At 36.8% G+C, this 25,229-nt stretch overlaps 2 protein-coding genes across 2 annotated transcripts; both read right to left on the reverse strand.

Annotated features, from left to right (window-relative positions):
• Nucleotides 1-1,037: 1,037 nt before the first annotated feature.
• LOC110904022 (vacuolar protein sorting-associated protein 29) lies at nucleotides 1,038-4,134 on the reverse strand. The gene is made up of 4 exons (XM_022149831.2): nucleotides 3,932-4,134; nucleotides 3,658-3,824; nucleotides 2,289-2,426; nucleotides 1,038-1,577 (listed from the first exon to the last, which is right to left on the reverse strand). Exons 2-4 carry the CDS (start codon nucleotides 3,787-3,789, stop codon nucleotides 1,281-1,283), a joined length of 567 nt encoding a protein of 188 aa, XP_022005523.1. The 5' UTR covers nucleotides 3,790-3,824; nucleotides 3,932-4,134; the 3' UTR covers nucleotides 1,038-1,280.
• An 18,720-nt stretch (nucleotides 4,135-22,854) lies between these two features.
• Nucleotides 22,855-23,692, reverse strand: LOC110907482. Its single transcript, XM_022152461.2, has 2 exons — nucleotides 23,001-23,692; nucleotides 22,855-22,888 (listed from the first exon to the last, which is right to left on the reverse strand). The coding sequence occupies exons 1-2, from the start codon at nucleotides 23,690-23,692 to the stop codon at nucleotides 22,855-22,857; spliced, it is 726 nt and encodes a 241-aa protein (XP_022008153.2).
• Nucleotides 23,693-25,229: the final 1,537 nt, after the last annotated feature.

Here is a 25,229-nt window from a genome sequence, read left to right on the forward strand (position 1 = left end):
GGTACCAATTTAACGTTATTTTACTAATTTCGTGAAAATAACGTTAAAAGCGGCAGATGGTTAATCATGCATCATGTGGTGATGTTGATAGCTGAAAGACACGGGGGTACATACACCCCGATTGTTTGAGTGTCATGTGTCTTAGGTCCAAGGCTTGATACAAAACTACAATCGAGTTGGGGTCACTGGAAGCAGCCTCTCTATTCCTACAGGGTAGAGGTAAGGTTGTCTACATCTACCCTCCTCAGTCCCTACCTTAGCTTTTCTATTGGTGGGATTTACTGAGTATGATGATGAAGACATCTAGCCTGTTGTCTATGGATGTCAAGAAAACTAGATTTTAAATTATTAATTTGTTCACTTCATTTGCTTTCTGTAAGAAAATCGGAACTGTAAGCCTGCTGCCAAATAATGATAAATAAAAGGAGTCAAACTTGAAAGTGAGTAGGGATGTTAAATACAGCTCGAAATCCATTTAGGGACGGGTATTTGGATATAAGATTGAGTATGATATTAGTTAAAAAAACGTGGGTTTTGTCTATTTGGGACAGATATGGTATTATGTGATACCTACCCTGCTACCCAAACTCTTTTTACCTACATCAAAACAGAATATGTCAGCTTATAATATAAGCTTAAAATATAGGATGTTGAATTTGTTGGAGCTGGAAATTATCAAGCTTATAAGATTGTTAGAAATGCAAATTAACATGCTATATTTCAAGCCGCATTTTGAGGGGAGTTTAAAATCGTGCCTAAGGTAATAGGCATCCTAACTGGTAACTTTTAACTGCATAAGATCATAAACGGGTATGCTGATACCACGAACCCAGCTGGTGATGTGTAACGAATACCACACAAGTATCCAACATGGTTTTGTAAACATATATGAGATAGGATTAGTGAACTTGTCCCATACCCATTGTGACCTCTATTGGAGAGTCAGGTGATCCCGAGCAAAGGTCACAAAAGCATCGTAACTTTACCCTAAACGTAAAACATACATAAAAGTTTCAACAAGTGACCCAACTTCTAAATACGCATAAACTGCAACGGGTCACAGTTCCAACTACACAACCAACCATCCAAATTCGATGAACATTCATTTATAACTTTAACTACCTTACAAAAAAAAAAGTGACGAAAGAAGAGTTCACATACACATAATGAAACAAGGTTCAGAAAAAGCTTAAGGAAAGAAAACCAAACGAGAGCCTAAAAAAGTTAGCAGCAGCAACAGCAACGACAACAAAAGGATATCCAATCAGCAAATGGAATTATTATATAGTGGCTGTGGGTGTTTTCTTGAAGTCAATCTTGTCCACTTTTACTTCTCCGTCAATGAGTTCATAAACATAGACAACAACGCGTAAGCCATCAATGTCCATCAGAACAAAACTCGGGTTCACATCATACGTGATGCTGCTGTATGCACCAGTGGCTGAACCAGGGTTTATGACCACACCAGCCTCGTGTTTGTAAGCCTTGAACTGATGAGTATGACCAGTAACCAAGATGTCAACATCTAGTTGTCTTTGAAGCATGGCTAACGAATCCAAATCCCCCCATGGAACAACCTAAACAGAGTATCAACACATTAATTACCCTCTTAATTAAGATAAAATGACCTCATCCCTACATATGTTTTGAAATGTCATTTTCGTCCCTGAGGTTTGACCAGTTTTGCGACTTTCGTCCAAAGGTTTTTTTTTTCGCATCTGGATCCAAAAGGTTTAAAATCTTGCCATTTTCATCCGGTTCACTAACTCTATCTATTCTTCTCCATTAAGTCAGGGGTATTTTCGTCTTTTTGTTAACTTAAAGGGCAATTCGATCTTTTGAATATATGTACATTATGCTAAATGCTTGTACATAAAGTGAAAAAGACCGAATTGCCCTTTAAGTAAACAAAAAAGACAAAAATATCCATGACTTAATGGAGAAAAAATGGATGGAGTTCACGAGCCGGATGAAAATGGCAAGATTTCAAACCTTTTGGATCCAGATGCGGAAAAACAAACCTTTGGACAAAAGTCGCAAAACTTGACAAACCTCAGGGACGAAAATGGCATTTTACTCTATTTTTTACGCAAAAAAAAAAACTTGGAATAAAAAGAATATGCATTTGTTGGTTATGTTACAAAATAGAAAGTTGATTGACGAGGAAAAGATTACATGCTTGTAAAACTAGGATGATGTCATCAGGTTTACACATATTTTCAAGATACTAATTAAGGTCATAATAATATCATTAATTGGTAATGGCCAAGTTAGGTGACATGGCTAACCTGATGACCATGACACAATCCGATCTTAAATTGGCCTATAGTAATTGTTTTGGTCTCTGGGTAACGAGAATCTTCATCATATTCGCCTCGAGTTATATGCAAACTAGGACACAGGCTCTTCAGATAATCATGAATTTCCTGCTCATGGAGACATATGAACCATAGAATATGTTATGAGAAGTCAGACCAATATTCAAAGCGTATTAAGGTTTGGTATAAACACGCAGCTGCTCACGCACAAAGGTACAAATGTACATTACGTAAGCGACTGTTTTGATGATCTTTTATAAGGCAGATGAGTTATACAGAGAAAAAACGACAAATATGCAAATTCGACAATTTAATATTAACTTGCAATGTATGCACAACTGATAATTGTAGCATTAAGCAAATCAAAGGAAAGGATTATGATAACATATGCATAATAAAAAGTTGGTGATCATGATAACTGAAGTGCTAAATTCAGAAGTAAAAACAAATAAAAAAAATTCACATTACCAATGTACAAGGTATAAACAGCAACTAGTTCAGTGTTAAAAAAGTCGAATTATCAAACATTCACTGGACAAAAAATATGAAACAAGACGGCCACCCGACAACCAGAATCAATTTATTGTTCCAAAGAATGGTTTAATTTTCAACCAACTCTAACTGCCATTTTGTTTTTAAACATTAAACATACTTGCAAAGACAGCAAAAAAAATAAAAAGGCTCGGCTGACATCGGCGAAGCCTTTAAGGGGCGGGAGGGGGCGGCCGACCCCCCGAACTTTTTGCTCAGTAGTGGAGAGTATGTAGTTTTCCTATAGAAATTTTTGGGTATATACGTTTTCGACCCCCCAGTTTTATAAAAATTTTAGATTCGGTGACTTCCGCCCCCTGGTCGGAAATCTCAAGCTTCGCCACTGTCGGCTGATATGATATAGAGACTCAAGTTTGAAACTCAAATGTTGTGTTCATTATCTTTAGCCATATATCTTCTGTAACTATTTACCATGTATATTGGATGTTTAGAAGCAAAGTTCTGAGCAAATGGTTTTGAAATGCTTAAAGACTAATCCTCTTGTTGAAATAAGAGTCGATCATTAGGGTTTAAATACAATGTTTCAAGCAAATGGTTTCAACATACTAAAATGCTAATCGCAGTATATCCCAAACAAGAATGAAATTAACACAGACCAATCACATTTGGATGATTCCTTAACTAGGGTTCAAAAACAAACTTTAAAGCAAATAGTTCAAAACACTAATCACAATCATTCCCAAACAAGAGTCAAAGATCACCACCACAAGATACTCAAAACAACCAATCAAATTCTGATGATCCCTTAATCGAAACCTAAGCAGTGCAAGATAAAGTGATAACTTACTTTGATACAGAGATTACCAGTGCAAATAATGTGCTGAATCTTGCCAGGAACAAGCATAGATTTGAACTTAGCAGGTAGATCAGGTGCCCTATGCGGAATATGTAAATCCCCAATTGCCAATACCAACACCATCTTTGATCTTACCAACTTCTATATTTCAGTAATCCCTATAACACAATTAAGATTAATTTCCAGAAATTAGGTTTAAGTAAACCCTAATTCATACACAAACAAACTGTGATCTAGTAACTGAAAGTGATAAATTAATTCATACCTTAAGTGTTTAATGATTGAGCGAAAAGTTCGTCAGGATCGAGTCAACTCATGAACAAATTAGCAATTTTTTGGAAATAATTTCGAGAATCAAAATCGATCGTCGATGAATAATAGGAACGAAATGATGGTTTCAAATTTGAAGAGTACAAAAATGACTTCTATTTTATCTGTTTGATGTTTCACTCCCTTGTAAAATGACTTCTATTAAAAAAAGGGTATGTTCTTTTATTTGGCAGAGGAAAGTCCGTTAGGAGCACCTAAAACTACTCGGAAATCGGAATGGGACGGGCTCGAAGGGGAGTGGGGCGACATGTGGATGTCACGTCAGCAGAATGGGCTTTGCCCTCCAAGCCCCAAAAAACCACCGGGTGGTTGTGGGCGTGGAAGGGCCCCACCTTCTTTTTATTGTTAAAAAACTTTGTCCCCAACCAATCAACAACCTCCAACCATAGCCCGCCGATCAACTCGCGCCATCTCACTCTCACCATTGCCCCATGTCGGTGGAATCCTTCAAGCCCCATACACCACCTTCAAGCCCACCCATGGGGCCCAGGCCCGACCCCTGTGTAGTCTAAGGTTTGAGGTCACGTGTTCAAGTCCCACAAGTGATAAGATTCAAAAGAAATCATCGTTCCAAAAGATAAATTGTTAAGTAGTGTTCGTTTTACATAATGAAATGGATTCTGAATATAATATAGATTCCGTTTCTTATATTGTTTATTTCAACAAAAGATGGAACTCAAATATTTTTGGATATAAGGTAGTAATGTTATTTTATGTATTTTACATTCCAAGTCCATTGATAGCTATACCAATCAAATGTGATTTCAAAAGAATTCTTTAAAATCTAGTTTTTGATCATTTTTAATTTCAGTTCCAATTCTATTACATACCATGAAACGAATACTAGCTTAGTGTTTGTTTTATGAAATTTGTATGAAAAGACCTGTACACTTGGAGAATGTTCCTTTTTTTTTTAATGACATAATCGAGCAAATTGGACAAAAATGTTGCTAGTTACAATTTACATATAAGACAACTAAATGGGGATAATGTAATCAGTTTAAACTATGAATTTTGTTAATAAGGCCTTTGGGTATAATTTAACCTAACTTAACTCCACCTAAGTGACACATCAACTTTTTTTCCTCATTTCATTTTGTCTCACTCTAAGAAAATGGTTTAACATGTTAACACATAACTCATTTAATGCACTTTAACATTGGGTTTTGTCTAAAAAAGAAAATAATAATTAATTTAATCTTTTAATATTGGGTTAACATGTTAACATGCACTTTAACACATGGAGGGAGTGGTTTGCAATGTTAGTTAACATGTCATGTCATTGTTAACACTCTAGATGTTAGAGTACACCCCATGGCCTAAGTATTGAGACAAAACAAAGTAATTCTATCTCTAACCCAATTTGGCTGAATGGATTTTTTAACTTGTTTGTGTTCTTATTTCATGTATAAAGTTATTTTTGTGTATAAACAAGTCTACAACTTAATTAATCTGAACAATTCCAATTAAATGCCCAACTTGTTTTTGAAACCATTGAAGTTGATTACAGTGATATGAAAATCGGTACATGCCTTCAAGCATAAAGAAGCTCCTTGTTTGCATATTTTGTTGAGTGAGCTAAAGATGAATGAATATATTATAGAAACGTTTCAATTTCTTACTTAAAGAAGATAATGCAGAAGGAAAATGAATAGAACACTATAGGAGCAATTGATCTCTTGAGTGATATATATTCATGTAAAACACAATGTATGTATAATGATGAATTGATGATTACATTAAAATTGTAGGTTAGAATTTAAAACCCGTGAGCTTAATAGAGAATCAGAAGATTTTCAAATGCCAATTGCTACAATATTCGTAGTTCAAAATTGCTTTTAAATAGAGAATCAGAAGATGTGTACCATGTTACTTTTGGAACATGTGATATGTGATTAAAAAATCCTTGTTAGGGGAGATGGTAATACAAAACATCAATCTTGTGCTCCGTCTCCTTTTCCGGCACATCAGTATCAGGAAATTGTTTTACATTCCAATCATTAATGGGATCAAGGGGATCCTCGACAATGATTCATGAATTTTCTGCTCCTTAAAAAGGAAAAAAGAATGTTATTGTATGTTTAGAGGAATGCTATTTATACATCTATGATCTTACTTTGCACATTATATACTTTGTAGTGTGCTCTTATCGCTTGGTATTACTAGAATATATTTATAACGTGTTATTATTATAAAATCGCTTGGTATTACTAGAATATATTTATAACGTGTTATTATTTTGTTAACATAAAAATCACCTTGATTATTAAAATGTTTTCCATCTGATATAAAAGTATAGACATGTTAAAAATACCAAAGTGTACATATGTTAAAGTTAGTAAAGTCTTTTCCACATAAGAAACATGAATCAACAGAAAGAGTGTCTAAATCTTTTGATAGGAATGTAGGATATTCAATATATTTAATCTATATTAAAATGAAATAAGTCGGTTTTAGGTTTAAAGGGTTCTCTCATCATCGATTTTCTTAAGTCACGGATTCATTATCCCCATGTGTAGTCAACTTAGCGTATCCACAATTATCCTCCCAAGTGTTAGCTAATGAGGTCAAGCGACCTTATAGAGTTTTTTAGTGTTATTTGATTCTTGTTTTTACGTATAACATACGAAAAGCGACCTTGATTCATTACACATATTAAAATAATTACCCGAGCAAATTATTTTTGGGTTCGTTAGCGATGTATGTATGAAAAGGTAGTCATCAACAATAACAAGTGACGTCAGGCCTAACACTCATAAACGTATTAAACGGTATAGTTGTTTCTTATTCAAGTGTCATAAAAAAAACCTCCGAATAATATCAAATCTTCATTTTTTTTGGTGGGAATGGTTGTGAATGGTCGAAGTTTAGGCATATTTGAAGAGACCAATCATTGAATGTGGGTTTAATGTTATATCATAACTTCACCAAGTTGAGCTAAAAAAGTAAAAAGTATAATGATATTAGTTGGTAATAATTAAACATAGTTTGCTACAATCACAACTTGAAGGATCTAAAGCACGATTTTAATACAACTTTAAGGCAACTCTAACGCACGTGTTTTAGGCGTTGTTAGCTCACGTAGAGGAGACATGGTTGATGTGGAGGAGAGACAAAGAAGAGGCGTTTTTGCTGAAAAACTCAAAAAACAAGGTGCGCGAGAGGAGAAAAAGAGGAGTCAGTTTTTAGGCTAGAGAGTGTGGCTTAAAGCCCTATGGGCTTTGTTACGCCACATAAGCGCCACGTAGACGACACATAAGCAGGGGGCTTTATCGTTAACTTAAATGGTGTGGAATAATGCCCCTTATAAAGCCCATTTTAACTATATTAAAAAAAAGATAAATAAAAAAAACTGATCAGGTTGACTTTAGGTGGACCCCCTTGATTTCATCCTCTCGTGCACGCTAACCCTTTGGCGGAATCAATCGATAGCGCCCCCTTTAACGGAGGCGGGGTGGAGGTGGGACGCCAAATGACACTATTGAGCTATGTGGCGGGGTGACGCGAAGCCACACCCCTGGCCATAGAGTTGCTTTGTTTTTTACCCAAAGGGCAAAGTTTGAGCAAGAGTGTCATAAATGTGCTTTAAAAAAAGCCTTCATGGTTAGCTCGAAATAAAAGGCTAGCCTTGGGGTGGCTCACAGATGGTTAGCCAAAAATTAAAGAATATCGAGCTAAATTAGGGAGGAAGGGACACTCTAGGTAAGTACTCTAGCCTCGATCAACCACCACTCGCCAACTCAAAACTACACCAAGTACCTATTAACTAGTAAGTGATGACGACGTCTACCCATGCCACAAACTTAATATTTTATTTTAAATAAATGTGGTCAAATGAGTTTAAAGGTCAAAAGGGCATCAAAGAAGACAAATTTGAAGAGGATACCTGTGCTGGCCAACAGAACCCGCCCAGCCTACCCTTGGGGCTGGTGGCGGTGTGCTGGCAGTGGCGGAACTAGAATAAAAATTCAGGGGTATCCCTATTTTTTTTGCCGTACATTCATAAAACGGAGAAACCATTTTTTAACGTACATTGGGTGGTGGATCCAGGATTTTATTTGTATGGAGTCATTGTTTTTTGATGCTTCAATTTCATCAAGTGGATGTAAAAATTTTTGATTCGATTCACGTCGGGTCCTAGCATAAGTTTTTGTATTTCCAATATATACTAATAATTCATCACAAAATTTAATTAAGTAATTTTTGATTCGATTCACGTCGGGTCCTAGCATAAGTTTTTGTATTTCCAATATATACTAATAATTCATCACAAAATTTAATTAAGTAAATTTGTTAAAGTGTATGAGGTTTTTTATTACTAAATAATCTCATAAAAAGCACTTTTACAAGATGGAAAGTGTAGTCTAATATTTATATGTTTAAAAAATAAAATATAACTTATGATAAAAAGGATGTTATAAATAATAAGCTTCAAGTAAAATAAAAGAAATTAACAAATTGATAGATAATAAACTGATTAAATACTATACTATACAAGTAATAAAATAAAAATATGTAACTCAATTAAAGTTAAACTATAAACTGCAATACTTACTATACAAATAATAAAATAAAAATATGTAACTCAATTAAAGATAAATTATAAACTATAATACTTACTATAGAGGTAATAAAATAAAAATAATTCAATCAAAGTTAAATATAAACTGTAATATTATACAAGTAATAAAATAAAAATATGTAACAATCGTAAATTGTAATAATTAATAGAATAGAAAGTTGATAACTGATAAGCCACGTGGGTTGTTGTATATTTCCGAATTTCAATAAAAGAAAACAATTAAACCAATAAAAATTATCTTTTAACCTTTGGTTTAAAAATTTATAAGTCTTCTTCTTCCTCGGTTTCTTTCTGCAACTTTTGCTAAACTTTTAACTCTTCTTTTTTTCAAATTATTTCATTTTCTTCTTCATCTATCTCTAATTTTACATTTAGGGGTATCCTAATTTTTAATTAGTGGTATCCAAATACATAAAACTGAAAAGAAAATTAAAAAATTAACACTTAGCCAAGAAAGTTGAGGGGTATCCTAGGCTACCTCGAACCTACCTATAGATACTTACCCTCAATGCTCTACCCGCTTGGTCCCCGTCCTCTTTATATATAATTTGAAAATTGTAGCATGCAATAAATGGAACGTGCAAACTCACATCATTCACTCTACAAAATATGCTTAGGCCATGGGGTATGGGGTGGAAGTTTGGGCGTGGGCTGGGGGAAAACGCCTAAGGCACCATCCCGGGTGGGCTTGGGTTGGGGCGTGGCCCCTTGGGGCTTGGCTTTTAAGCCGGGCGTGGGGCGAGGGAGCAACTGACATGGCGGGCTGTGAATGGTTATAAATATATATATATATACTAGGTTATAACCCCGTGTATTACACGGGTCGAATAAATGAATTTTATATAGCTCATTATTCATTTATTTAATTAATATAAGAAAAGTTTGGAAGTGTGGCGAGAAAATCATAAAATAATTTTTTTTTCAAACCCTTTTGGCCCCTAAAATTAAATGGATGGGGTTAGTGTTAGGGGGTAAAACGATTAGAAAAAAGGCGTTGAAGACTCATATGTTAAAAGATTTTTTGTTGGCTAAAAGGGTAAAAGTAATATAACCACAGAAGCTAAAATCGTAATTTACTCTTGATATTAATATTTATTATTTAGTGTATTCTCTTCTACTAAATATTATTGTGTAATACGTGTATTAATATATTAATATATAAACAAAGAAGCTTTGAAACAATAATATACAAGTTTGAAATTTCAGAAACACGATTTGACAAAATAGAAATCACGAACCGATCATATTAATTAACTAATAGATAAATATAATTAATAGATAAATATAAAAGTAATAATTAGATCAAATAATATTTAATAGAAGAATTATTTATAATTAATTAGAAGAGATTAAACTAAAATAAAAATTATCTATAAAACATGGCCTAATATGATGACAAGTGTCCCCATAATGGTTTCTTTTATTATATAGTATATATATATATATATTAAAAAAAAAAGCTGAACCCAAGCCCCAACCCAAGCCCCACCATACCCCCTTCAAAGTGGGTTGAAGACTTGAATTTTGAATTTCCACGTGTCAACCAATGCCCCAACCCAAGCCCCACCATACCTCATGGTGTTAATTCCCTATTATTTAGTTATTTTCCATGTCATTTGTCGATGATATTTATGGTCATTCATGATGCAAGTGGTCACTCAAACCATATTTATAGATCATTAAAGAGAACGTACATGGGAATAATTATACAACTCATTCTTTACGAGCCATGGTCCTCCATCATTCACATATTCTTTTTCTCGTTTTTTGTTCATCCTTCAAAAGCAGAAAGAGAAAAGGACAACATTATTTGTTAGGTCTGCTTCATGAATAATTTTAACACGGTGATAATTATCGTGAAGATATGTTGTATTTAACAGTGAATACAAGTGAATGCATTATATAAACACGGTGTTATTTTTCGGTAAGAGAAAAATGCTCGGATAGTCCCTGTGGTTTGCCCATTTTTCATCTTTAGTCCCTAACTTTCAAAAATTACACCTATAGCCCTAAGTTTTTGAATTTTGTTCTCGGATAATCCCTGACGTGGATGGGGGTTAGTTTTTGTTGTTAGGTGTTTGTGAAATAACAAAAATACCCTTACTATCAAATTAATAACTAAAAAGTTAAAAAAAATATAATTAATATATTACAATTTATGTGGGACCCACTATCCACCCTACCCACTTCATCTTCCCCACACCACCACCATCTACCCCCCCCCCACCCCCCACCCCACACACACACTTCACCGTAACCACCACTGGCACAACCATCCCCGCCACAACCACCACCGCCAATTGATTCCTTATATAGAGCAAAAACAAAGACAAAACTCTCTAATTTTGAACGAGACATAAACACAACTCAAAAGTAAAACCTGATCAAGTTCTATCTCTTTAAGCGTTTCTTAATCGTTAAAATGGTAAGCAAAGCATAAAATTATAAGAGAGAAACATATAAAGTACAACTGATCACATGAAGTTCCTAAAGTCTAGAGAATAAGAAAACTATATGATTCACCTTTTGGCATTAAATGGATTAAAACATCAGGTTGCCAACAACACCACCAATCCTTGGAAACATGTAAGGAGAAAAACAGTATCTACCAACATACAGACACAGACACTCACTTTCGGAGCTCCAAGAACACCCGGGAGGGTCGAATCCGGCAATACAGCAAACTGATGGGATAGTACAATTACTAATGACTGAACACTCTGGAAAGACTCACCTTATAGAAACTTCCCCTTCCCCTGTAAGAGGAGAAACGTATGTATTGATCAGTACTCCACCTTCTACTATAATATCTTCATCAGATGAAACAGTTTATCCTGATTGATGGAATCATAAGCTGATTTCATGGAAACTACCAAATTGGTTCCATTTTTAGACAAGATAACCAAATCTGTTTTCGTGGTTGAAGCAGCGGTGATGATGGCAGTGGTGGTGGTTGTGGCGGGGATGGATGCGGCAGTGGTGGTTACGGTGAGGGGGGGAGGGTAGAGGGTGGTGGTGGTTGAAGGTGGAGATGGTGGTGTGGAGTGGGGAAGATGAAGTGGGTAGAATGGGTGGTGGGTCCCACATAAATTGTAAAATATTAATTATATTTCTTTTAACTTTTTAGTTATTAATTTGACAGTAATGATATTTTTGTCATTTCACACGCACCTAACAACAAAAACTAACCCCCATCCACGCCAGGGACTTTCCGGGAACGAAATTCAAAAACTAAGGGACTATAGGTGTAATTTTAGAAAGTTAGGGACTAAATATGAAAAATGGGCAAACCACAGGGACTATCCGAGCATTTTTCTCTTTCGGTAATTAACACAAAAAACACATATTCCTAGATATAGTGTATTCACCGGTAAATATAAGTGAATACCTTGTTAGGCCATGTGTAGTCATAAAGCCTCGTGTGGGGCGTTATGCGATAAGTGGCGGATTGTGTAAGAGATGAGCTTTATATAACTTAAGTGTGTATTGGGGTTATATATGTATGGGGCTTTATATATATGTATGTATGTATGTATATGTGTGTGAGTGGGGAAAGAATGGTCACGCCGTGATATACATCGCGGGAGGGAAAAACATTATCCCATAGCGACGACCGTAGTGATGTGCGGCGACGCTATGGGGCGCTATGCCCTCTTTTCCCGTGATATGCCGCCCCATTACACAAGACCTTAGAAACGTACAATGCAATGTATTTCATCATGAAAACACTATTAAAATCTATAATGTAATCATCCCGGAAACAGATTCTGACCTGACACGTTTTTAACTTAAACTAGTAAAATTACCCGCGCGTTGCGGCGGGAGTTTGGTCGACATCAGTTCGGTTCATTACAGTATCAATATGATACCGGTACCTGCTATAACAACCGAAAAAGAAAAACATAAAAATAAAGTCGAAAGGAAAGTTTATTAAAGTTTAGGGGTTGTTTGATAACATTAATAAAGTTTAGGGTGTAAAAATTCAAATGAGTAAATTACAGGGGTGAAAGTGAAAGATCATTAAGTGATAAAAAGGATCCAGTATAACAACCAACTGAAAGAGAGCTTAAAACACAAAGTCAAAAGAAAAGTTTAATAAAGTTTCAGGGCTATTTGATAACTTTATAAAAGTTTATGGTGTAAAAAGTAAACTAAGTAAATTAAAGAGGTAGAAAATAAGAAATCACTAAAAGACAAAAAAAAATACAATATTCATCACCCTACACCTCTATCTATACTTTCTATAAAAGGAGAAATCCCAATGACATAAGAAAAGCTGATGTGTCAGCCGGAGAGCATGTCCAACAAGGCTTTTCTTATGTCATTATTACATCATAAAGCCTAATATTAAAAGACTTTAAAATTCAAAGTTGGCCCACATTTAAGATGCAAAGGTCTGCTGAGGAAAGGTCTGCCCATGTTAAGCCTAGTATAAAATAACATTTAAACTTTTGTTTAAACATCTGCCCTCAACATTTTATAATCAAACATTAGTTCCCAATAAACATCTGTCGAGATTCAAAATTCCGGCTCCACATTCAAAATTCAAACCATATATTCTAAATCCTATAAATAAGGGTTAATAATCTAGCTCCACATTCAAATCTCTCCCACTCACATCTGTGAGCGTATCTCTCCCTCTCAAATGCATCTTTCTCGTGATTCAGCCGCCAATCTCCGATTACACTTCTTTATTCGAATGTTTGTGGATTATGTTTACATGTTATCGTTCCCGTATCATTGTTCCAACATCGTCGTTTCAATGAAGCTTCCCATCACACATCAACGTTTCAATATCGATGTTGCAGTATCATTGTTGCAACATCTTGAAAAGTTGCATGTGCTATCTTCTTTGATGGGAGAGTTGCATTGTTCGATTTTTGTTAAATAGAAAGTCAGGTTTTCTTGCGTTAGGAAGATTTTCTCCTTTTATAGAAAGTATAGATTCGTGCAATATCGTGAAAAGTCAGATGTACTAGAACAGTTGAGAAGAGACCTTTGCATGTTAGGTTTGTTTCTTATTTTGATTAACTGTTGATGATGTTGAGAGTTTTTATAGACACTGACATTTTAGAATATGTTAAGATGCATGTTTATATTATTAAAATGAACTATTACATAGAAAAATACAAATTTAAAGAAATATTTATAAAGTATTACACGCTAGAGTTAACACTTGCTAGGATTTCGTAGACTCTGGCCTTTCTCCATGTGATTTCATGTTCTCTTTTGATTTTCACGTCAGTTAGCATGTTGCAGATTTTCTGATCCTGTTTTAGAAGTTGTGTCAGAAACTCTTCTGCATTCTTCTGGAACTCTGATGGAGGAGAGTGGGGGACTTCATCGAGCAATGCTGTACTGTTCCAGGTTTTGTTGTAATTAGTGTCATTTATTATGTCAACTTTCCTGTTTAGTTCTTCGTCTGTTCTTTGTTCTTTGAGTGACCACATAGAGAACTATGTTTTAACATTGCTGGTGTCTGACCAGTGGTAGAAGCTGAAGTTTGCCATGTAGATTTTTTGTTGGTTTTCTGATTTGGAACAATTTTTGACAGAAAGTGATTTGTAGGACAATTTTTTGATGTTTTAAATCAAAAGTAATCATCAGTTTTTTATAGAGTTTAAAAACGCGTCTACATGGTAAATCAAGAGGTTAATTGTAATTGTGATAATCTGCTTTTGTTCTTTGAACTTCGAAATTTTATCCCTTGGGTTTCTTGGTATTTAATTTTATAGTTTTCCCATAGAAGTTGGGGTTTGAAAAGGTTTTTGCATTAAAAGATTGCTGTTTTGAAATATACATTAATATGTTTATATTAAATGTACAAGTTTTCATAATACCAAATTTCAGTATATAAACTCATAGTCACTTCACCTGTTTTTCTTCACGTTTTCCTACGAAGATATCATACTTTAAGGAAAGTCGAGTAATATAGTTTATTCAAATGGTGTCATTCACAAATGCAAAATCAGATGATTTAAAGCAGCGTTTTATCAGGCAAATCGAGGAACAGGTGTATGAAGATAGGGCTACTCTTCAAGAGTTGAAAAGATGTTTTGATGGATTGCAAGTTGGCCTGTTCACTAGAGAGCAGGTTTCCAGAGATCTTATGCGGATGCCTTCAACCTCCGTTCATGAGCTTTGTGTTGTCAGTAATATAGAGTGCGGTGATAGTGACGTGGAGTTCATGGCGATGTTGAAGGACATACATCGAGAGGTTCAGCAATCGATGAAGTTGAAGCTAAAGTTTCTTAATTCTTGTCATTATTGTTAGATTTGACCTTTAATGTTGTTCAGTATGTGATGTAATTATTGGAGTTTTAGTTTTAATGTCATGAATAAATGAATAAATTTTAATTTTATGAATCTATGTTGTGTTTTGTTTTTACTTATTTACTGTTTGAGTAAGATTTAAATTATGTTCATGTTGAATTGTGTTTGAACATCTGTTTGGTAAGTCAACAGAGGTTTAATAGTATCAAGGGTCGGTTTGATGGTGAACAGATGAGTGCAAAGATAAAACAAATGTTTAGAATTTGATCATTGATAGCAGTTTTTTTGAAGAATCTGTGCTCCTGCAAATTACAGAGAGTCAATACTTCGAGTTGTAAAATGTCTGTTGTAGTTAAAGTTTGGCAAAAGAGAACATCTCCTGATGATGAAACAACTGTGTATTCTAACGACTGTTGATACTAACAGTGGTTGGGCTAATGATGAATAAGTGTTATTATATAACGTCTGCTATAAGTATTATTATATAATTTTTTTTATCAATAACAGTTTTTTGGAAGAATTTATGGTATATTTTGGTGTTGTAGCTAAAGTCTGACAAAAGAGAACATCTGCTGATGCTGAAACAACTGTGTATTCTAACGACTGTTGATACTAACAGTGGTTGGGCTAATGATGAATAAGTATTATTATATAACCTCTGCTATAAGTATTATTATATAATTTTGTTGATCAATAACAGTTTTTTGGAAGAATTTACGGTATATTTTGGTGTTATAAAATGTGTGTTGTAGCTAAATTCTGACAAAAGAGAACATCTGTTGATGATGTAACAACTGTGTATTCTAACGACTGTTGATACTGGTTGGGCTAATGATGAATAAGTATTATTATATAACGTCTGCTATAAGTATTATTATATAATTTTGTTTATCAACAACAGTTTTTTGGAAGGATTTACGGTATATTTATGTGTTATAAAAGGTGTGTTGTAGCTAAAGTCTGACAAAAGAGAGCATCTGCAGATGAATAAATGTCTGAAGATGCAAAGGTCTGCTATGGGTCAACAGATGTTAACGAACAACAGATGATATTCAATCTTAAAATGCTTAACAGAGGATTTGATACTAACAGTGGTTGGGCTAATGATGAATAAGTATTATTATATAACTTCTGCTATAAGTATTATTATATAATTTTGTTTATCAACAACAGTTTTTTGGAAGGATTTAAAGTATATTTTTGTGTTATAAAAGGTGTGTTGTAGCTAAAGTCTGACAAAAGAGAGCATCTGCTGATGAATAAATGTCTGAAGATGCAAAGGTCTGCTATGGGTCAACAGATGTTAACGAACAACAGATGATATTCAATCGTAAAATGCTTAACAGAGGATTTGATACTAACAGTGGTTGGGCTAATGATGAATAAGTATTATTATATAGCGTCTGCTATAAGTATTATTATATAATTTTGTTTATCAACAACAGATTTTTAGAAGAATTTACAGTATATTTTGTGTTATAAAAGGTGTGTTGTAGCTAAAGTCTGACAAAAGAGAGCATCTGCTGATGAATAAATGTCTGAAGATGCAAAGGTCTGCTATGGGTCAACAGATGTTAACGAACAACAGATGATATTCAATCTTAAAATGCTTAACAGAGGATTTGATACTAACAGTGGTTGGGCTAATGATGAATAAGTATTATTATATAACTTCTGCTATAAGTATTATTATATAATTTTGTTTATCAACAACAGTTTTTTGGAAGGATTTAAAGTATATTTTTGTGTTATAAAAGGTGTGTTGTAGCTAAAGTCTGACAAAAGAGAGCATCTGCTGATGAATAAATGTCTGAAGATGCAAAGGTCTGCTATGGGTCAACAGATGTTAACGAACAACAGATGATATTCAATCGTAAAATGCTTAACAGAGGATTTGATACTAACAGTGGTTGGGCTAATGATGAATAAGTATTATTATATAGCGTCTGCTATAAGTATTATTATATAATTTTGTTTATCAACAACAGATTTTTAGAAGAATTTACAGTATATTTTGTGTTATAAAAGGTGTGTTGTAGCTAAAGTCTGACAAAAGAGAGCATCTGCTGATGAATAAATGTCTGAAGATGCAAAGGTCTGCTATGGGTCAACAGATGTTAACGAACAACAGATGATATTCAATCTTAAAATGCTTAATAGAGGATTTGATACTAACAGTGGTTGGGCTAATGATGAATAAGTATTATTATATAGTGTCTGCTATAAGTATTATTATATAATTTTGTTTATTAATGATGTGGAAAAAGTAGTTCAACTAATTAAACTAAAATTACCCTAAATTAAGACTCAAGTAATAAAAATCTAGACTCTTTAGCCTGACTAAACTACTCACCGGCAAGTGTACCGGTCGACTCTAGCACAGAAAAGTAAGTCCGGATGTCGAACCCACAAGGACTCTAATGAATTACGTTAACGACTAAACTTAGACTAGACACTGACACGACTAAACAAATGTTGTGTTTTGGGGGGGGGGGGGGGGGTTGTACTAAAATCCTAAAATTGTGATTAAATTGAAATTAAACTAAGACACGAACGGAAACTAGGGTTTTAATTCAGATGAGATTAAGGACTACCTAGACTTGAATCCAGTTTAACTATGAATAGACTTCTAACGGTTTTATTGTTGTATGGAGCCGGGATCGTTAAATACTAAACCTTAAGGTATTTCAATGCTAAGACTTCCCGACCCTTCTCAGGAAGAAACCTAGGAAACCGTACAAGGCTGTTATGATTACCGACTGTTAGATTTCCTCTCAGTCCTCTAACGACTCTAAAAGTGCCCTAATACGACTATCTACCTCTCAGCGCGACAATCTAAGGCAGTTCTAGGTTCTGACTTGGTTTACTAGACACTAATGCAATTAGGGAACTAACGTCGACTTCTCTCAAAATCTAATTTAGCTATATACTGCACTGCGACCTAATAACTAACTCGAGCCTCTCAGCGACAAGTTAAGCAGAATACTTATTCCTAATTGTATTTTAATTACTGTTTCTAAGGCTATCGGCCGATTTACCCTAAGATCACCCGAACCCGCAAGGATGCAAATAATCAAACAGATCTATTATGTGAAAGACATCCACCAAAATCTATGTGAAACAGTAAACAATCCACAATCAAAAATAAATACGCACACGCACCAAATCAGAATATCTAGAACACGTTACTTTCAAAGATCAATCCATAATCAATCAATAAAAACCGTTAAAAGATCCAAACATAAATTAAACCATCATCAAATCTTGGTAGTATCTAAAGTTTAGCCAAGAATCATGATGTTCAAAACAAACAAAACAAGTCTAAAACAAGAATTCATCGTAAAGTATTGAAAACGCGAAAATAAGGAACACCGGGAGATAAAACCCGAAAGATCTTCACTCTCACGATCCAAGCTTCAACCGGATGATTCCCGTTAGGCACAATACTCCAGAATGCTCAAAATCACCTCCGAAATTCGTCCTAGGGTTTCTTGATTCGTAATCAGAGTTGTGTTCAGTTTCTCCGAAATCCCATCATCAAAACCCTAATTTTCCCGGAAATACTACCCGTCGCGTGACGTCTAGGGGGGCTCGCGTGACGCGGCGCCTCCCTCTCCCATTTTTATTATTTTTTATTCAATTCTGATTTCCAGCCTATCCGACGCGCGTACGAATCCCAATTTTCTTCCAAACTGCTCGGTTTTACTCGTTTTTCAACACTTTAAGCTACGGGACCTGAAATCAAAGCTTAACGTCAGCAGTATTGCAGTTCTAACCTAAATTAGACTCTAAACGACTGAAAACTGACCAAAATATACACTATAAACATATGTACTTTGCAGTACATCAAACATCCCCACACTTACTCTTTTTTCGTCCTCGAAAAAGAATTATGCAACGGAATCAGAGATAAATATTCACTTGGGTCGAAAATTATAGGTATAATTAATTAAAACCAAGACTTGCGTTAGCTGCGATTGCGAATATACTTTATCCACTTTAAACCCGAATCCAATCCTAAACCCTTATCATGTGATTTTAATTTAAGTGCGGTCAATCCACCTAGGGTCTCACACTAAAATCAACAGTCCACCTACTCCCGCCTCAAGCTTATATGACTAAAAGAACGATCATTCGACCAATTCCCAACCGTCTTATATCAAAACCAAGAGAGTTTACAATCAAACTTTTTTTTTCTTTTTTTTTCTTTTTTTTTCTCGCTTTTCTTTTTTTTTCTTTTTATTTCGTGAGACTAGACGGTGCTTTCCCTAACCAAGAGGCAATCCGGCTGTAGAGTCGCTATCCCCAACCACAGATTACTTAGGTTTCGGTATTTATTTATTTTTTTTTAGCACGGTCGATTTCACACACCCTAGAGGTAATTCGGCTGTAGAGTCGCTATCCCCAACCACAAACTACATAGGAATGCATTACTTTCATTTAGTTTCTAGCTCACTTTTTATTCTATATTTTTTTTTCATGATCAAAAAATCTAATGGTTTTAACTGATAACGGTGCCCCTTATACTATTATTCGCGGTTTTAGTTTCCCATATCTCCCAGGCGAAAACCCACTAGCGGACCGACAATTAAGGTATATTAGCTCAAAGGGACTTAAAACCAAACCCGGGCCTATCCACATATCCCTAACTAGACGCAAGCTCGATTTATTTAATTCTCATATTATTATTATTCGAACCCAAGCAAAAATTTTTCTTTTCTATCATTTTCCGTTTTATTTTGCAAACTTCTTTATATCGAAAGACATTTTCTGATTTTTCAATTTTTTTTTTGGATTTTTCAATTTTTTAATTTTTTTGTATTTTTTTTATAATAAAGACTCGATTATTTACATATATTCCCATCCCCACACTTAGAGATTGCATTGTCCCTAATGCAAGAACGAAAACACGACTCGACAACTACCTAAACACTACTAGACTACTAACGAACTACTAAAAAAAACTAGACGACGAAATAAAATAAAAATACAACAACAACAAGAAGGAAAACGACTTAACTGATATGTGAGACTGTCAAAGTGCCAGCCGCTTCCACATAAGCCCTCCAATACCGAACGTGCTCAGCAAATAATACCAAACTCTCTCTCACACGAACGGAAAGCGGCTCCACATCATCAACCTAACATAAGTACCATACCAAGCATACTTCTACAAACGTTTATCGTAGCATCATCCGAAGTTCAAATAGAAAATAAAAATATGTCCTACGAATACAACCATATCGAACTACTGAAACATCATAAATAAAATAAAACATGAAAGGATATATATGCTGCTGCAGTCAGCTACATCACTCCTCCTCAGAATCCTCCTCCATCTGCTGGGTTCCCGAACCGCCAGCCTGCTGCCAACCAAACTGACCACTATACGCATAACCACTCTGAACCCCCACTGGTCATACCCCGGATACTGACCATAAACATACGGGGTCTGCTGCTCGCCTCCATAAACTGGTGGAGGTAATAATCCTGCAAAGGGTGGAGGAATCGGAGCATCTAGTGACATACCCGACATCATGTACCTGAGCATGTCGTCCTGTCGGTGGTGGCTCTGCATGGTCCACTGGTGGTCAACCCGTATCCTGCACTCAATCTGATCAAACCTCTGCTGCGTGTAGTCAAAAGCAGTCTCAGGAGTGAACGGGTCGGGTCTCGGCGGTCTAACTGGCTGCTGTGGTGGAATCTCACGCCTCTGTCGAGGTACCGGCTGTCACGGTGGAGGGGCACCAACCTCAAAGTTCCACTCTGGCGGGTCCGACTGTGTAAGAATACCCGCCAACTGTAGGTTCGCAACATCCCAACGAACCGTTGGCATACCCACATTCATCTGCTCAATCTTGTACTTTGTAAGGGCCCGAATATTCTGTGCCAACCGAGCTATATAAGGCCCAAGATCCATAGTAGCCCGTTTACCTCCCCGACGAGGCCTATTGAACGACCACGCAAAAAAACTAGCCAAGTTCCAGTTTCGCTTTTCAACCATGCACATCAACGCGAAAATATCCAACCAATTCGCCTTGTTTTCCCCCGACTTCCTCGCTACAACTGTCGTCGCCAACACCTTCAAAATATACCTGTATATAGGATCACGAACCGATGTCATAAGGTTCGTGTGCGAGAACGGTTGAGACGCAATTGTATCCCAAAATCTTTCCAAATCCACCAAATTCAAACACTTCGGCCGAGGGTGATTGTACACACCCCTTAACCCATTCACAAATTCATCTGTCTCCACTTCTTCCAGTGTGTAAAAACCCAGAGCTACTCCAAACTAAGCCATATTCATTTCATAAAGATTTCTACCCAATGAAAACGATACCGCATCCTTTTCAGCAAAAGTACCCTCTTTGTGACGGAAGGTACAATGAAATTCAATTGTAAGTTCAGTATACTGCGGCCCGTTACAAGCATCCATAGCCATCCTCAACCTCGGCCCTAACAATTCTGCCACCCGCTCACTCGCTCCCATACTTTGTAACCATTCCCAATCCATGACACGATGCTCCAGTGTCTGAGTTACCGCATACTTTTTGAACTTCACCCTCTCTTCGGTACCCTCTTCAAAATCCAATACCGGATGATCAACCAACCTCTCAATCCGGGCATACACTCTCCTGTCATTCCCACGATACTTGATTCTTCTTTTCCTTGGGTTTGACGACGAACCTGCACCTGACATGTTCTGCAAAACAAGAAAGATTTGACAAGAGAAACAATGCAGATTGTTAGTACTCACAAGCTATTTTTGGTATTTTTAATTTTTTAATTTTTTTTATGAAATAGCCGTATAGCATTTCATTCGCGGCTAATTTCGAAAACATGGGTTACCGTTTACAAAAGCTTAAGTTACACATCATTCTACCCGAATGGAGATTGAGTACGGGCAAAAAGTTGTGAACTTGTACATGCATATAAGTAAACCCGACACTAGACTCAAACTACTACTCTAAAGACACTACTCGACTCAATGTACACTATCTCCTCCCGGCACTTTAATTGTCCTCAATTAAGCATAAGTGCCAAAATATCCCCACACTTGAGGCGAAAACACGTGAGAGTTTGACTTTTTAAACCTTTACACAACTTTGGTGGCAACAAAATCTGTTTAGAAAACTAAATTTATTTGCAAAAATCAGTTCAACAACTTATTTTTGTAGCAAAAGTTCATAGTTATACCCAAACAAACCCGTAAAGCTCAAACGTGATGTCTAGTTGTCCAAACATACCCCACAAGTGTCAAACAACCTCAAGCAAACCAACCCGAACCATCCGCAGACCCGATTTGTATGTAAACATCCCAAACATAACCACCCGCATACCACTAACATGACAAAAAGCTCAAAAATCCCAACTTTATGACCCTACACAAACCCTAAAACTAAGACATCACTGATCCGACAGTAAAACGAAGCAATAAAGCTACCTACTAGCAAGAAATCACAGAAATCATACCTTGGATTCGGATTTAGCAAGAAAAATGAAGTCTTGAACTTTTGGAGCACGAATTTGTCCAAAAACGTGAAAATGGAGCGCGAATTCGGGTGAAATTGATGGTTAAGATTGTGGGGAATGTGATTGTGGTGATTTAGGAAGAAGAACGGAGAGATTTGGTGGTAAAACGAGTGATTTATGGTATTTTTGGTGAAATTCGCGTTTAGGGTTTCGGAAAGGGGAAAGGAAACAATGCAGCGAACAGGTTCAGTTAAAACGATTTGAAAGGGGTCAACATGGCATCGCGTGACGCGTAGGTGGTCATGGAAGGCCTCGCGTTACGCGGCGGGTAGGAAATATTTAGTTTTTGAACCTTTAGCCCTCGCGTGACGCGAAGGGCCTAGGCGTCGCGCGAGGGGTCGTTTTTCACAGAAGGTTTCGTAAAAATTCTTGTTCCATGCCTTAGAAAAATTTTGAAACTTTTCCCAACCCATCCAAAACCCTCAAAAATTGTTCTAAGTGTCCAAGACACTTACCTGGGACCTCTTGTCTCATGCTTTCTCCGTTCCGTATCGGTGATGAAACCTGCAAAATTCTCAACGACACAAAACAAACACCGAAAAACTACGAAAAATACGAAAAAGATACGAAATTTACAAACGGTACATACTCTACACGCGAAGCTTTTCGCGCTCACTGATCGGTGAAGGTAGGTGGGTCCTCTAGAGGAATTTCTTCCTCTTCGGTGGTATCAGGGGGACCTCCCAAGTAATGTTTCAATCTATGACCATTAACCTTCCATACACCTTTGTCGACTTCATCGTATAACTCAACCGTGCCGTATGGAAACACTTCTTTCACCACATACGGGCCACTCCATCTCGATTTCAATTTCCCTGCTATTAATTTCAACCTTGAATTGAATAAAAGTACTTTGTCCCCTACCTTAAACTCTTTCAAGCCCCGCAACCTCCAATCATGCAATGCCTTGGTTTTCTCCTTGATACTCCATGATCGTTCATAGGCGGCATCCCTCAATGCTTCCAACTCATGAATTTGGAAGAACCTCCTTCTTGCGGCTTCGGTAAGATCAAGGTTTACGGTTTTTAATGCCCACAACGCCCTATGCTCTAACTCTACCGGGAGATGGCAAGCTTTGCCATACACAATCATAAAGGGTGTCGTTCCTAAAGGTGTCTTATAGGCGGTACGGAATGCCCACAAAGCGTCGTCGAGCTTTTCCGACCAATCCTTTCTACTTTTTCCTACCGTTTTCTCTAAGATTCTCTTCACCCCTCGGTTAGCATTCTCTACTTGGCCACTAGTTTGCGGGTGGTATGCGGTAGAAAGACGGTGAGTGACACCGTAGCATGCAAGTGCCTTTTCCATGGCGGAATTGCAAAAATGCGTGCCACGGTCACTTATGATAGCTTTAGGGACTCCGAAACGCGTGAATAGCTTCTTAAGGAATCTCACCACCACTCGGGCATCATTGGTGGGCAAAGCTTGAGCTTCGACCCACTTCGAAACGTAATCAATGGCCACGAGGATGTACCTATTCCCACCTGAGGATGGGAAAGGTCCCATGAAGCCAATGCCCCATACGTCAAAGATTTCTAAGACTTGGATGGGATTTTGAGGCATTTCATCCTTGGATGAGATGTTGCCGGTACGTTGGCAACGGTCACAAGTCCTAACAAACTCTACGGCATCCTTAACTACCGTTGGCCAATAAAACCCACTATCAAAAACCTTTTGTGCCGTCACATTTGCTCCGTGATGGCCTCCCGTTAAACCCTCGTGCACATGTCTAAGGATGTCTCAACCATCCTCCTTTGATACGCATCTCCTAAGCACTCTATCTCCACCTATCCTAAAGAGGTATGGGTCGTCCCAAATATACTTCCTAGCCTCCCTAAGAAGCTTTTTCTTTTGTTGGTGGGACATACCCCTCACAAGATCTCCGGTCGCTAAATAGTTTGCCAAATCCGAGAACCATGGCAAACCCTCTACCTCGGCGCTAACAAAATCTATGGTTTCATGGGGAAAGGTATCTCCTATGGAATCCTCACGAACCTCTTCTCTCTTTGGATCCTCTAAATGTGACAACTGGTCGGCGGCCACGTTTTCCGCTCCCTTTTTATCCTTAGTTTCTATGTCGAACTCGGAGAGCAAAAGAATCCATCTAATAAGACGCGGCTTTGCGTCTTTCTTTTGAAATAGAAATCGCAAAGCGGAATGGTCGGTGAACACGGTGGTTTTGGAAAGCACGAGATATGAGCGAAACTTATCAAACGCAAACACTACGGCTAAGAGTTCCTTTTCCGTTGTGGTATAGTTCTCTTGAGCATCGTTTAGAGTTTTGCTCGCGTAGTAAATTGGATGAAAGTGCTTATCGACTCTTTGTCCTAGGACCGCACCTACGGCATAATCGCTTGCGTCACACATGAGCTCAAAAGGTAAGCTCCAATCGGGCGACACATGTATCGGGGCACTCACGAGTTTTTCCTTCAAGAAGTCGAACGCCTTGATGCACTCCTCGTCGAAGACGAAAGGTACATCCTTCTCTAAAAGCCTAGTCATCGGGCGTGTGATTTTGGAAAAATCTTTTATAAAACGCCTATAAAAGCCCGCATGACCTAGAAAGCTCCTAACGGACTTGACACTAGTAGGTGGAGGCAATCTACTTATGGTATCTATCTTGGCCCTATCCACCTCTATACCCTCTCTTGACACCTTGTGTCCTAACACTATCCCCTCCGTCACCATAAAGTGACACTTCTCCCAGTTCAACATAAGATTTGTCTCTATGCACCTCTTAAGCATCCTATCAAGATTAGAAAGACATTGTTCAAAATTGGTGCCATAAACCAAGAAGTCATCCATGAAAACCTCCATGGAAGTCTCAAGCATGTCTTGGAATATA

The sequence above is a fragment of the Helianthus annuus genome, chromosome 14, assembly GCF_002127325.2.
Source record: "Helianthus annuus cultivar XRQ/B chromosome 14, HanXRQr2.0-SUNRISE, whole genome shotgun sequence".
Lineage (NCBI taxonomy): Eukaryota > Viridiplantae > Streptophyta > Magnoliopsida > Asterales > Asteraceae > Helianthus > Helianthus annuus.

Bases quoted from the DNA above. Each gene is read 5' to 3' on its own strand.
- LOC110904022 (XM_022149831.2), bottom strand. From the start codon at position 3,789: ATGGTGTTGGTATTGGCAATTGGGGATTTACATATTCCGCATAGGGCA. The intron at 2,427-3,657 runs GTAAGTTATCAC...CTCCATGAGCAG, and splicing joins CTGGTAATCTCTGTATCAAA to GAAATTCATGATTATCTGAA. The intron at 1,578-2,288 runs GTTAGCCATGTC...TACTCTGTTTAG, and splicing joins GATTGTGTCATGGTCATCAG to GTTGTTCCATGGGGGGATTT.
- LOC110907482 (XM_022152461.2), bottom strand. From the start codon at position 23,692: ATGGAAAAGGCACTTGCATGCTACGGTGTCACTCACCGTCTTTCTACC. The intron at 22,889-23,000 runs GTGAGCGCGAAA...AGAATTTTGCAG, and splicing joins CCACCTACCTTCACCGATCA to GTTTCATCACCGATACGGAA.